General features: G+C 40.6%; 1 protein-coding gene across 1 annotated transcript in view; it reads right to left on the bottom strand.

Moving 5' to 3' along the window:
• Positions 1-3124: 3124 nt before the first annotated feature.
• The window catches only part of hao1 (hydroxyacid oxidase (glycolate oxidase) 1), a 49497-nt gene continuing 38252 nt past the window's right edge, over positions 3125-14369 (bottom strand). The window contains exons 6-8 of the mRNA XM_059985363.1: positions 12400-12558; positions 10680-10749; positions 3125-3828 (exon numbers count right to left, since the gene is read on the bottom strand). Coding sequence (XP_059841346.1) covers positions 3758-3828; positions 10680-10749; positions 12400-12558 — 300 coding nt within the window. The 3' untranslated portion in view covers positions 3125-3757. The remainder of the gene's footprint in view (positions 3829-10679; positions 10750-12399; positions 12559-14369) is intronic.

Genomic DNA, 14369 nt, shown 5'->3' with positions numbered 1-14369 from the left:
TACTCCCATTCCAACAATATCAATATCAATATGATTTTTTTACCTTTGTGTTCCGAGAAACAGAGAGCAACATAAGGCTAGTGAAAGACAGAGAGAGATAATAGGAAAGGTCAGAGAAAGCGAGGGACTAGAGATAGAAGGACAGTGAGGCAGAGAGAGATATAGGGACAGTGACGGAGACAGTGAGGTCAGAGGAAAAAGACAATGAGAGAAAGAGAGGGGTAGAGGATGAGAGAAGAGATTAAATGAGCCATCCCTGCCTTATCTTCTGAAATTCCTTCCACTGCCACCAACCCCTTCTCTGACCTCGTGCTCTTCTCCTGATCTTTTTGTGCCTCTTTTGTTGGCCTTGTGCAGCTGTGTGCACACAAATCACTAGAATTCCTTCCTCTTTTTCCTTGACTCTCTTTTGATTTAAGACATATTAAACACTTCATTCTAACATCTCTTCTTCTAGCATCTCCATCTTTGTGACAACAGATTTTGTCTGCAAAATGTTTTACCACATTAAAGGCATTGTCAAATGTAAGCAGCTGATGTGTTTTCCCTTTATATTTCAGGAGAACAAAAAGAATGATTTGGGTGTATTGTGGTAGTAGAGCTTTTCTTCTGAGATGGACACATCACCTTCAATTATATTATGTACACAATTTCTGATAATACTATCTTATTGTCCTTGCAATATAATGCTCTGTAAAATCTCCCATACCCTTTGATCATGAAAATTCGCCACATTTCCTTCTCTTCACCAGCAGTAGGTGAGATTTTTAGTGGCACACATCTAATTCCTCAGAATTCTCTCCAGAAATGACCAGTCCTCTCCCTCTTCACTTTCAGATGTCTTCCAGTGTCAATCATCACTCAGTTGGTGGTGCACTTACCTGAGAGATAACAGGAGTAAATTCAGAGACCTGAAAAAAGGTTAGTCTTACACTTTAATGCACTATCGAGAAGGTACTGCGTTGTCAGACAACCCCTTTAATAGTTTAGTCTCTAAGCTGTTTGTCAGACCCTATTTCAATGACAAACAAGATGAGTTGTGGCCAATAGTTATCCCTCATTCAATATTACTCAAATATATTATCTGTTCATTGACAAATTGAAGTTTGTGAAAGCTTATTGTGTATAAAATGGCTGTCAGAATTTCCTAAACTGAATCAGCAACTTCAGTAGTTTAATTAGCCTTCAAACAAGCTGGTCATGAAGTACACTGCTACACTGCATCACATCATTCTTCTTCTCAAATCCTTTATTTTAGTGAATCACAGCATTCATTCCTTGTCCCTCACGGCTTTACATTCATTCTTTATTAGATACCACTGACATTATTAAAAACATAATTCAGAAATCTGGCAGATAGCAAATAATCACTTGAAAATTGATGACTTCAAGCAAGCCCTATTAATTCAACAAATATGTAGAATTCCTCAGAAGCTAGAAAATATTGTAGACATTCTATTTAAACATTTACTTCTTTTACTTTCTTTCCAAAGACAGATTGACAGGTTTAATTACCTGAAGAGTGTTGTTTTATTCATCCAGTTTTTTTTTACGTTATTGTTGCCGTGATTAAACATGATTAAAGTTCTCGTTTTCATCTTTTTCTGGCTTTCTTTCTCAGTGCCCTTCATTTTTGCTTCAGCTGGTAGGTGTTCAAAGCAATAGGTTACTAATCCAACTCAGTATTGCTGATAGGAAGTAGATTTACCAAGGACGCAAGAGAAGTCCCCTTGAGATAGAACAGGGACATCATGAAGCATGAAATACTTCGATTGTGGGATCACTAGAGGTGAGTAATAGAATAAAACTAACCTCACTGACCCACTGAACGTACCTTCTCATTTTATTGCTGAGCCCACAAGGACACAAAAATCAGGAATAGGATTAAGCCACACAGCTTCTGAAGACTTCTCTACCATTCATGATATGATTGATCTGTTCTAGTTCTTAATGCTTTTTCTGTATCAGTGTCTCATAACGCTCAATTCCATCATCGTGCAACAACTTATTTCCCACTCTTGAACAGCTCAAGTAATCTACTCTCCACACCCCTCTGGTTACAGAATTTCAAGAGTCACCACCTTCTGCAGAAAGAATTCCCATGCAACTCACTTCTAAGAGACCTCCCTCTTTTCTTATAGCAATGGTCCTTCATTCAAACCACGTGCTAATCGCAGAGTAAGCTCCCAGGGGTAGAACTCCCTGCTCTGCCTCAATTTTTATGTTCTTATATAGAATGGCTATATAGAACCCAACAATTATCCATTCAGTGTTCATAGGTTTATAGAGAGATGTCGTACAGTAACAGGCCCTTCAGCCCACTAAGCCCGTGCTGACCACCATCCAACCATTTACACTAATCCTACATTCATCCATTCTTTTATTCTCCCAGCATTCCCAGCAACTTCTTCCTGATTCTACCACCCACCTTAACACTAACGGCAATGTACATTGTCCAATTAACCTTCCACCTGCACGTCTGAAGCCAGAGGAACTCTTGGAGGGCACAGAGACAACATGGTAAACTCCACAAAGACAGCACCCAAGGTTAGAATTGTCACAGAGACAATTTCACCACTATGAAGAGAAATATAATAATGTGCCATTTCAATCCTAATTTCTCTACTATCCCTCTTTGGCAAATATAGAAGATATTTAAATCACTTGTGATTTTTATTTTAGATTCACTTCACTTAGTTCCAAGCTGGTTTTCTCATTTACTCTGAGACCAAATCTCACCACTTTCATCATTCTCAACAGATAACACACCATCCTGACTTACAGTAAACAAATATTGCTGTTCTGCACCATCATTAGGTGAAAATAGTGGCACTCCAGCCAGGAGAAACTTCTCCTTATGGATTGTAACAGTTCAGAAAGATGGCTCAATGCTAACACCTCAAGGGCAAGTAGCAACATGCAATACAGTCTAATCTAACCAGTAAGGTCCAAACCTGCAAAAATTAATAAATCAAACTAATTCACAAATGCAGTAAATTTCATCACGATCATCATCATCATTATGTGCCATGTTGTATGACATGGGCGATCATGGTCTTTGACTATGATTGTTCTTGGCAAATTTTTCTACAGAAGTGGTTTGCCAATGCCTTCTTCTGGGCAGTGTCTTTACAAGATGGGTGACCCCAGCCATTATCAAGACTCTTCAGACATTGTCTGCCTGGTGTCAGTGGTCACTTAACCAAGACCTGTGATATGAACCAGCTGCTCATACAACCAGTCACACCTGTTCCCATGGCTTCACATGACTCTGACCTGGGGGAGCTAAGCAAGTGCTGCATGATGCCCAAGGATGACCTGCAGGCTAGTAGAGAAAGAGTGCCTTACCCTTCCTTTGGTAAAGACGTATCTCCACCACACAACACATTTATCATGATCAGGGAGGTTTTATTCTCTGGTTTTTGACCTTGAAGTTTAACTCTGCTTCACAGATGCTGACTGACCTGCTGACTACTTCCAGTATTTTCTTTGTTATTTATTATCATGCCTGACCACCTGGCACCTGATTTTATCTTAGATAAAAAGCTAGAGAACAATAAGGCAAATATATCATATTGTCCATTTTCCAGTTGTAAATAATGCAGTAAATCAAGATATCACAAGGACTAAGAAACAATGCTTTCATGATTACAGTGGTTTCACCTAAAGATAATTTTCCATCTGGAATGCATTCTCCCCTTGGATGGATCTGACAGTCTGCAGCTAATTCTCCCTGTCATTCCAGCAATGACTGGCTTCAGATCCGTGGTGTTGCCCAGGGACTCCTCTTCACAAGAGACTTGTCAACTTCATTCACATTGCGACATCCTGCAACCATATTTGACATTTAGTTCATTACAGCAAAATAAGGGCGGAGGAATAAATCCCACAGAGAGGGTTGTGGAGGTTGGGAATGGATGGGGGAATGGATGTGACCATTTGTTCTCACCACCAAGTGATGGGCAGAGCCTGAGAAAGTAGGAACCTAGACATCTCATATGGGGCCTGGTTAAAGAAGGCTTCTTAACAATGCATTTCATTGTAGGTTTTGATGTCCTGATATACGTATGTGACAAATAGTTAATCTTTTTTTAAACTTCCATCTCCACTGTCTTTCCTCTCCACTCTCAGTCCTGATGCAGGGTCTCCATCAAAGACTTGATAGTTCTTTTATCTTTTTGGAAGCTGCTTGACCCACTGAGTACTTCCAAACTTTTGCTTTGTACTTTTCCAATTTTCTCACCAGGAGAACTTACTGAGCAAGTAGCCCGCTTCACCATTGTATTGTCCTTTCATTATATCAGTATAGCTTCTATTTGTAGGAATCTGCTCTGAGGAATATGTTTCCCTGGCTGCAAGAATGATTACACTTCAGAGGCACAAATAGCTGTTAAGTGCTCTGAGATCTCCAGCTATCATGAAGGACACTATACAAATGCAGGACTTTCCATTCCATTTTTTACCTTTTGCATTTTAACAAAAAGAACAGAACAGAGCACTGACTGCACTCTACATACGTTCCATCAGACTTTGACCAGATCAGGGAAATGGGATGGATGAGGTAAAATTCATGAAATCTTTTATATCCAAACTCTACATGATTGCTGCACTTAGTGGATACTACTCAGGGAAAGCAACTTCAATTTCCTACTGGTATTGTCATACTAGCAGTATAGCTTGAAGTAAATTCAGCGTGTCCCTGTTTACCCTCACCAATTTTTACATCTGCACTGTAGAGAGCACCTTATTTGGAAATACCACAATTGTTTTTGTCCAAGATCTAAGAAACTGCTAAGCACATCATGAAACCCAACCTCGCTTCTATTGATTCTGTCTACATTTCTTGCTGCCTCAGGAAATCAGCCAACATAATTAAAGGCCCCTTCCAGCCCAGTCATTCTCTCTTCTGTTGCCTGCTATTGGGCAGAAGCCATAAAAGCTTCAAGGCATGCACCACCAAGCTCAAAGACAGCTTCTATCCACGTATTAATCTCTTGAATGGATCTCTGAACTTAGTTTATCATGTGCCAAGTACCTTATTTGTCTGCCTGCACTGTCTGTTCTCCATAACTAACACTGAATATTACTGCCTTGCACTGTTAAGTGATTTGAATATACTTATGTTTTGAAATGATCTGTAGGGATGACATACAAAACAAAGATTTTCATTGTATCTTGGTTTTCATTCATTCATTATGTGCCGTGTCCTGCGGGCGATCATGGTCTTGACCATGATTATCCTTGACACAATTTCCTATAGAAGTGGCTTGCCATTGTCTTCTTCTGGGCAGTGTCTTTATCAATATTCTTCAGAGATTGTCTGCCTGGCGTCAGTAATCACATAACTAGGACTTGTGATAAGGACATCCACCACCTGCTCCCATGGCTCCATGTGACCCTGACTGGGGGCTAAGCAGGTGTTACACCTTGCCCAAGGGTGACCTGTAGGCTAGCAGAGGGAAGGAGTGCCTTACACTTCTTTTGGTAGGTGTAACCCCGCCGTAATCTGTATCTAGGTACAGATGATAACAATAAACTAACAATCAATAACTACTTTCTTTACAGTATACCCTATAGGCCTATTTTCATATTTTGTCCTGTGGAAGAAGATTATCCAAACCAATTCACAACTTGTTAACATTTCATAACGTAGAAATGGAGAGGATAATCCAGCCATGTTCTCTGTCTTCAGCTACAAAATTGCTTTCCCAAAGAGGGTTAGAATTCCATGTTCCCCGTCCCAGGCCCGCCAAATTCCGCCAGGACCTTGATCGGGTTTTCCCACGTCAACAGCTTATACAAGGGAATAGATTTCCCTCCAGTGTTGGGAGCCAGGAGAGGGTTAATTTTATGTTTTAACATTTGTATAACAGCATACGGAAGGTCAGCAATAGTTTGGGAAGATGTACTCAAAGTAACACAGCAACAAAAATAACCAAACCCACAATTACAAAGCAGAGAAGTAAATACAAGACACGTAAACGTAAGAGAACATTAGTCACTGAAAGAAACTCAAGTGAACACATGCAGACATAATTATTGAAACAGATGTCCCTGCTTAGACTGAAATAACGGAATGAATGTGTTGGGATTAATGACAAGCTGAAACAGACAGTGATACTCACATAACTGGTATGAGTTGTGGCTGCATCTTTACAGTGAGTAACACACCCAAGTGAACAATGACAGCTTGTACACCCATTAACATGTTCAGACCTCACTCAGGAGCAATCATGACTTTCAATGCACCCTCAGAAGTGACAATTTCACTCTCAGATAACATCAAAGATATCCCGTGCACGATAGTGTATACAATCACTGAGAAACACCGATTTGTTAACAGTGCCTCTCTCTTGATCTTTTTTCTTTCAGGAACTCCAACTCTGTGTCCAAAATCAAAAGCCAGATATAACAGCAGTACAAGTGTTGATATAGGCATCTTGAAGTCAACTTCTTTTGTCTTTTCTCCCCTAGATCTCATTCAGAGGTATAGGATCAGAGTGGTTAGGGCAAAGAAGAAAATTTCATCATTAGGTTGGGGGGGCAAACTAGTTTGTTTCCTCAGAAATGGTTGAGGCTGAGGGAAGACCTGAGAAGTTCACAAAATTATAAGGGGCATAGATAAGGTAGGCAGCCAATACCCTTTTCTCAGTGTTGAAATATCTAATATTAAAGGGCACGTATTTAAGGTGGCGGCGAGACAGTTCGAAGGAGATATGCGGGCAGAAGGTAGTGGGTGCCTGGAATGCATTGCCAGGAGTGGTGTTGGAGGCAGAAGTGATAGAGCCGTTTAAAAGTTCTTAAGCAGGCACATGAAATGGAAGTATATGGACCATGTACAGACAGAAGTCATTAGGTGCCGTTAGATAAATTCATTCAGTACAACCTCGTGGGCCAGATGGCCTGCTCCTGTACAGCACTCTATGTTCTATTGAGTTGGATCTTCAAATCCCTCTTTGACAGGGCTTTCCAATCTGAGGCCCACTGACCCTTCAGCTAATGGCAAGAGGGACATGACATAAAAAAGGTTGGGTACCCCTTCTGTAGGAGTGCTTTAGTGGAATCTGCCCTCACCCACCAACACACAGTGAACTTGCCAAATGCTCTGTTGGAGGACTGTACCAAGATGGAGCCATTGGTCTCTGTCAAGGAGGTAGGCTATAAAAGAAATCTAGAGGAAGAGAAGAAGACTGAAGCTTTCAGCATTTGAAGATTAAGTCTAAGCCATGTCCGCTCAGGTCCTCATATACAGGTAAGCACATGTGATTAGTGTAACAGAGCTCTGGTGCTGCTGGACGGCACTGGATCCACTCCACATTCCACTGGAAATCACCCTGCTCTCCACTCCTTCCCAATGCTTGCCCTTATTCCTTTGCAGCATCACATCACCAGCCTCATGAATCAGTTGCCCTATGAAGAGGAGGAGATTGTGCAGCGTGACAAGGCTACAGGCAGCAGAAACCAAGGCCCCATTCACAGGCCACTTTGTTGGCATCAATGTCCTTTCCCATTGTTTGCAGATGTCTGATCATTGGAGTCATTCAGAAACAGCTGTAAAATACCTCCTGTACCTAATAAAGTGGTGTCTGAGTGTATATTCGTGGCCTTCTGCTGCTGCAGCCCACCCACGTCAATGTTCAATATATTGTGTGTCAGAGATGCCACTCTGCACACCACCACTGTAATGCATGGTTATTTGAGTTATTGTCGCATTCCCGTCAGCTTGAACCAATTTGGCCATTCTTCTCTGACCTCTCTCATTAACAAGCTGTTTCCCCAAACAGGACTGTTGCTTACTGGATAATATTTTGGGGCTTTTTGCACCATTCTCTGTAAACCCTAGAAACCACACTGTCTGGCTTCAACAATAATTCTACAGTCAAAGTCACTAAGATCACATTCCTTCCCCATTCAGATGTTTGGTTTGAACTACAATTGAACCTCTTGACCATGTCTGCATGTTTTTATGCATTGAGTTGCTGCCATGTGATTAACTGATTGGATATTTGTATTAACAAGCAGGTGTACGATAAAGTGGCCACCAGGTGTATTTAAAGAATTAAAGCACAATGAGGCACTATTTTCCTTCACTATGAAGGTTGGTGACCTGATTCACCTGAACAAGACAACAGTAGATATGTCAGCTATGATTAAAGTAAAGTTGATGTAACAGATGTGAGTGTGTCCAATTCCTTAGCTCGGTAATTTAAGGAAGGTCTGTGGACTCAGCAGTAAGTGCAAGGGCAGAATGAGAGGCAGCCTGACCATTTGTTCACTTATTCACACCACCTCACATCTTACATCTCATGCCCTAAGCTTTCCAGGCTACAGTGTGCAAACGTGGAAGTCCGAAGCACAGTGACATACACTTTGCAGTTAGTCAGCATCTCAATACGGAACCATCATTTGTCTACCAGTGCAATCTGGCCCAAAGTGTACTTCAGCACTGGTACTGCCAATGCTTTGTATTCCTTCTGGTTTTAAAGGAACCTGAATAAAATGGCCTCCCAGCACTTGTTGTGGATTGAGATAGCCAATACTTCAACATTGCCATCCCATTCAGAAGCTCTGGATAGAAGTCTATGAGGAAGGCAAGTGGACTGAAAGATATATAGCTACACAATTCTCAGTTCCTCTGCACTAAAGTTGATGAAGACTACAGGTTGTAACCTGAACAATTTTCAAATCAGAATTGCAACCAAGTTCTCACATGGCAGAAGAAGCCCGCAGCCCCATGGTAGCTAGCAAATGCTGCTCTCCCTAATGCCCACTCCCATTCAGAGGCTGTATATAATATCTCATCAGTAAACTGTGGAGGAAAAGTACTGAAATAATGAAACAGCAGGATATAGACTATTTCTCTTCCCATTGATTGAAGGATGGAGCTTCCTAGAGAAAAGACACCAATGCTGATATGATTAAGTTATGAGGTCAGATGCATTGGTTAGCTTTGTATTGTTTCAAGAATGGAAGATTAATGAATCATTGAACTGTGGTGTTTAAATGACTAGAGGTTTGTGCAGTACCTGGCTTTTAAGTCTTTATTTTTGGCTAAAAAACTAAATAGACACACAAAGAAAATGCTTGTTCCATGAGCCTGTCCAGACTGATAGAGCAGTCTTCTACAGACAATGGCTACAACCCAGGGAACCAGCCATGTCGTCAATAAAGTGGCAGCTTCACTGCTACAGTCACCACTCCTGAATGGATTACAGTCTGAAAATGATAGTGTGAGTCCGGGTTAAGGAGGCACTACTTCAAAAGTTGAGTTTGGCCATTAAGGGACATCAGCAACACAGAGGATATTGACCTCTGTCTCAAAAAAAATTGCTATTGAGCATAACAAATGGAATACCCTTGAGCTGCCTGGATAGATTTCACTCCAATAACTTTCAGGAAGATTGATACCATCCAGGAGAAAGCAACTTATTTGTTTGATATCCATCAACCACCCGAACTATTCAATCATTCATTTACTCCTGCCTCACAGTGATGGCAACGTGAACACTATCTACAAAAGTGCACTGTAGTTACTCATGCTGCTTACTCTAACATCACCTCTCAAATCTTTGAGCTTAACAAGCAAAATGGATAAGGGCTTCGTGTGCATGTATACCTTTTCTTGTTTTAGTTCCACTTTCCTTTCCTCTTGCAGATTCCTCAGTATAGCAACACTTTGACCACTTAGCACGACAATGGATGTTCTTTTGCTCCATTTGTGTTCTTCCTTTCATAATTCATGATTAAATTATGTTTCCATTAGGAATAGGACACTGATGCTATGCACCTAGATGCTGCTACAAGTAAGCTTTTCATTGCAACTAAAGACTCATGTACTTCTGCATATGACAATAAAATTGAATTTGACTTTATTTTTCATAATTGCCTGAACTGTAAGAAAGCCAATACTGATTAACTTCAATTACTCATTGTGTGCCCATTTCCTTTTGCAGAATTCTTGAGACGGTAAGTCAATGCCTCTTGCCAATCAACAGAATACTTGAGGAGAACCTAAACCACCTTCCTCCATGCTGTGGCATTTTTGTGAGTTCAAGAGGGAGACAACAGCATGAGTCATCCTAATACGTTTTGTCCAGATTGAATACGTCAATGAAACTCGGTGGCTGCCATGGGGCACACCCAATTCCTGAGAGAGGACATTGTCATTCTACCCTACTGGTTCAGGCATGAATCAGTACACAGGTTACTCAGCCTATCTCAGACTACTTGACAAATGGACTGCATTGGATTCTATCATCCAGCCAAACACATACTGTAAGAACAACAAAAAAAAGGGGCATTAAATAGAATCTAATTTATGACTGCTTGATATACAGTGACCTGGGTGACACAGACCCTTCATAGAGATTAATGGAGAAGTGAGGGCAAAGGGATTAAAGCTGAAATTCTAGACACCAGAAAGGAGGAATTTGATTGATAAAAGGGCAAACAGTTCTGTAACATGTCTCTCCTGTGCTGTTTTTCTAAGGAACAAATATAACCCTTTGGAAATAGCCTAATTCTGTTCCTAATTCTTAAGGTAACTGAAAGAGAGGAATGCCGTCTGAACAAAGAAATATGGACAAGGAAATTGATGGGATTTCTGAACGAATATTCTAGCCATTTTCAACCTTCAACAGGATACGATTCACAGTGCTTTTAAAATAAGTGGTACTAACCTGCCAAAGCCAAGGCTAGCTTGAATTCTTCCTTTAGTATGTCTAATACTTTATGAACACCTTCTTCTCCCTGTTGTTCAAAGAAAGGATGTAATTAAAAAATAAACTTTGCCTAGGATCCTCAAAACAAGTGTAGGCCCTAAAGTGTATCTAATTGTTCAGGGTCAATTCTACTCATCAGAAGCCTTGGACTGGAATGATGAAAAACTTAGGGTTCCACTAAGAGCAGAATCACAGAAAGTTCATTTTGAATAAAGCCAATCTTCCCATTAAGTCTGTGCCTGTCAAATAAGAGTCACGAATATAATCCCATCATCCAGTGATAAATCCAGAATTCTGCAGGTTATAGCTCTTTAAGTATAATTCAGGCACTTTTTAAATAAAGTGAGAGTTTTGGGTAGTGAATTCCACATCCCCACAACGCTCAGGGTTTAAAATGCTTCCTCATTCCCATTCTAATCCTTCCATCAATTATTTTAAATCTATGTTCCCTGTTTTTGGTCTCTCAGCTGAAGGAAATTGGTCCTTACTCTTGTTTCTATATAAGCCCCCCATAATTTTCAATACTTCAGTTAAGTTTCTCCTCAGCCTCTTCTTTTTCAAAGAGAAAGAAGTCTACTTATTTCCAGCATCTAACATTTTTTGCCATTTTTCCTCATGGCTAATTTTCCCCAGTGCTGGCAATTTCCTTGTTAACCTTGCCTGTATCCTCCCAGTGCAATCATATTCTTCTTGTATAGTGGAAACAGTATTTCACATGGTATTCAACTGTGGCCTGACTTTCGCCACAATAATCTCTCTGCCCTTTTATTCTATACATTGACTAATAAAAGACATGACTTTCCCTTAACAAATCCAAGGTGACTCTACTTGAATAACCTATGTCTTGGCTGACTGATTTATCCACCACTGATTAAAGTAACTGGCCTCTAATTACTGGATTTATGAGTTCACTCTTTTTTAACTGTATCTCTTTTACATCAACACCGTAAAGTCAGTATCACTGTCAAATCCAAAGGTCATATGTTCAAGTTCCACTCCAGAGATTTAAGCATTAAGAAATAACCTGATACCCCAAGTAACACTAAGGGATGACTGCACTGCTAAGGATATCTTTTGTGTGGGACATTATATCAACATACTCTCTGCTCTTTCCAATGGACATAAAAGGCCCCAGACATTATCTTGAGGAAGAATAATGGAGAAAAGCCCAGTGTTCTAGCCACTAATTTATTCCTCAATGTCACTATAGCTGATCTAGTCTACATCATCAGCTTGCCAGTCTTGCTGTTCGCATGTTTCTTACAACAATGATAAACTCCAGATGGATTTGATTACTTATAAAGAATGTTCTGGAGATCTGAGTCTGTAAAAAGAACAGCATGGATAGAAGTCCTCCCATATTTCTCTTGAGAAAGCTTCAAATTTTAGGAAGCAGAGAGGTCTACCAGTAACCCATGTCTGCTCTACAACTTTATCCTCCAGCCTGTTTGATATCTACTGAATTGGAGTGACTAGACTTACAGCATTGGAGTCACCAACAGTACCCACCTTATGGCAATGCCCCTATTCACATTATCCTCCCCTTCCCAACCCTAGAAATAAAGATGTAAGAGTGAAGCGCATGGCATGACGATGGGGTTAAAGCAATAATGTTCCCTCCTCCCCCCACCACACTTCCCAGCCACATTAATCCATAATTCACTAATTTCCTCTTTACCTTATAAGCCAAACCCCACAGAATCGGTCTCCCCACAAAAACAGCCTTGGCACCCAAGGCAAGAGCTTTCAGCACATCAGTGCCCCTCCGCACACCGCCATCCAAGAAGACTTCGACCTTCCCTTCCACAGCTGCAGTGATCTCAGCAAGGGCATCAATCTGAAAGAAGACCAACCACACAGACCTTCTTTTATTTCTCAGACTGTAAATTCTGTGCCTCTTAAGACAAGCATGTCAGTTATGGCTCAGTTAAGGATATTCTTGCCTCGAAGTCTATCTTGGGTTCTAGTCCCATTTTAGAGACTAGAATAGAAACTAAGATGATCATAGTCCTGGAATAATCTATTCGAATACTGGTGAGCTTTATGTTATCTGCTCACAACCTTTATCAAAAACTTTAGTAATAAATTTCTATTAGAATGAATAGAGAGCTGTTAAGTTTTAAATGATATTCATGCACACAGGTCACAGGAAATAACTATCCCTGAGAAAACAAAGAACACTGAAAATTCTACAGCAGTCTTGATGAAGGTCTTGACCCAAAATGTTGACTCTTTATTCCACACCAAAGCCGCTGCCTGACTTGCTGTGCTCCTCTAGTGTTTTGTGCCTGTGAAGTTCTAGAGCATCCTTGAGTCCCACACCATCAACACTCTGAGGCTGACCACTGATGAGAAACATAACTGGGCAACTGCACAAACACGGCGTCTACAAGAACAGGTCTGTTGCAGTATACCCTACAAAGGAGCAACTCTCTTCTTGACTCCTCAAGGCAATCTATGATTGTGATGATAAACCCTTTACTTCCCTGGATGAGAGCAACTCCAACAACACTGAAGGACTGACTGGACGCTATCCAGGACAAAGCAGTTCACTTACATAGCAGCATATCCATTCACTTGCAGAGCAGAACAGGATTAACTGGAAAGACCATTCAAATAAGCAGCATAAGCACACCTGGGTAATTGCCTCTGGGTATTATTTTCTGCTCCTGCTGCATAAGAACTTCATCACTGTAGATCTCTAGGAAGTCACCTTTTAGGTACCACTAAGATGTTCGGACATTCATTAGACTTCTGTCAACTAGTAAATTACAAATTTTCCAAAAGCACCAAGTAATTTAACCATAGAAATACAGAGCTTTAAATCCATGTTGTGCATCCAACTCCAGCCCTCCCAGTGCAGCAAACTTTACTTTAACATGTTCAACCATAACGGCTGGCCCACTGAACTTGTCTGCAGTTCTTTTTTACTATGCATTTCAGCCATTTATGTTACCTGTTGAATTTATAACTCTCAATAACATTTCAGACTTGCAGCATAATTGAAGATTCTCTGTGATGAGCTACCAGCAACAGTAGGATGACTATCCAATTGGCCATTTCTGGGCTACTGTGTGCCCTTTTGCGACTACCATGGCATGGTCCAGGCACATTCATACCTCATGGCATTGTATCATTATACTAAAAGGACCAGAAAGAGGTCAAGCAACCTGTTGTGCCTGGGTCAGATCTTTGATAGGTCTGTCCAATTAATTTCACTCATCTACTTCTCATAGCTAAAAAAAAAATCTCTTTTATTATAAGTTCAGTACTTATTTAACCCTCTCCTGAATCTTCCCATACACCTGCTTTCACCTTCCCTTTGTGCAGTGCTGTCCAGATCACAACTTTCTCAACCAGAAATCTTTCTTTGTTTCAATCAGCTCTACCAAACCTTTTCAATCTTTTTTGTTCTAAGGAAACAGTATTATTCCTCCTCCTGTTCCACATGGCTTCCTAAGACTATAACCCATGGAAACATTCTGATTCCAACACGTGTTATTAAAGGAATAAGGTAAGAGACAATGTGAGAGTTGAGGCAGAAAGTGTGGGAATACTGAAAATATTGTGTTGGAGTGTCAGTGGAATGCAAACGCACACATAATTTTTCCCAGGTCTGGGGAATCAAGAACTAGAAGACATAGGTTT

Source organism: Hypanus sabinus, chromosome 12 (assembly GCF_030144855.1).
Source record: "Hypanus sabinus isolate sHypSab1 chromosome 12, sHypSab1.hap1, whole genome shotgun sequence".
Taxonomy (NCBI): domain Eukaryota; kingdom Metazoa; phylum Chordata; class Chondrichthyes; order Myliobatiformes; family Dasyatidae; genus Hypanus; species Hypanus sabinus.
Note: the sequence above shows the minus strand (reverse complement) of the source record. Positions and strands in the feature narration are given on the sequence as shown.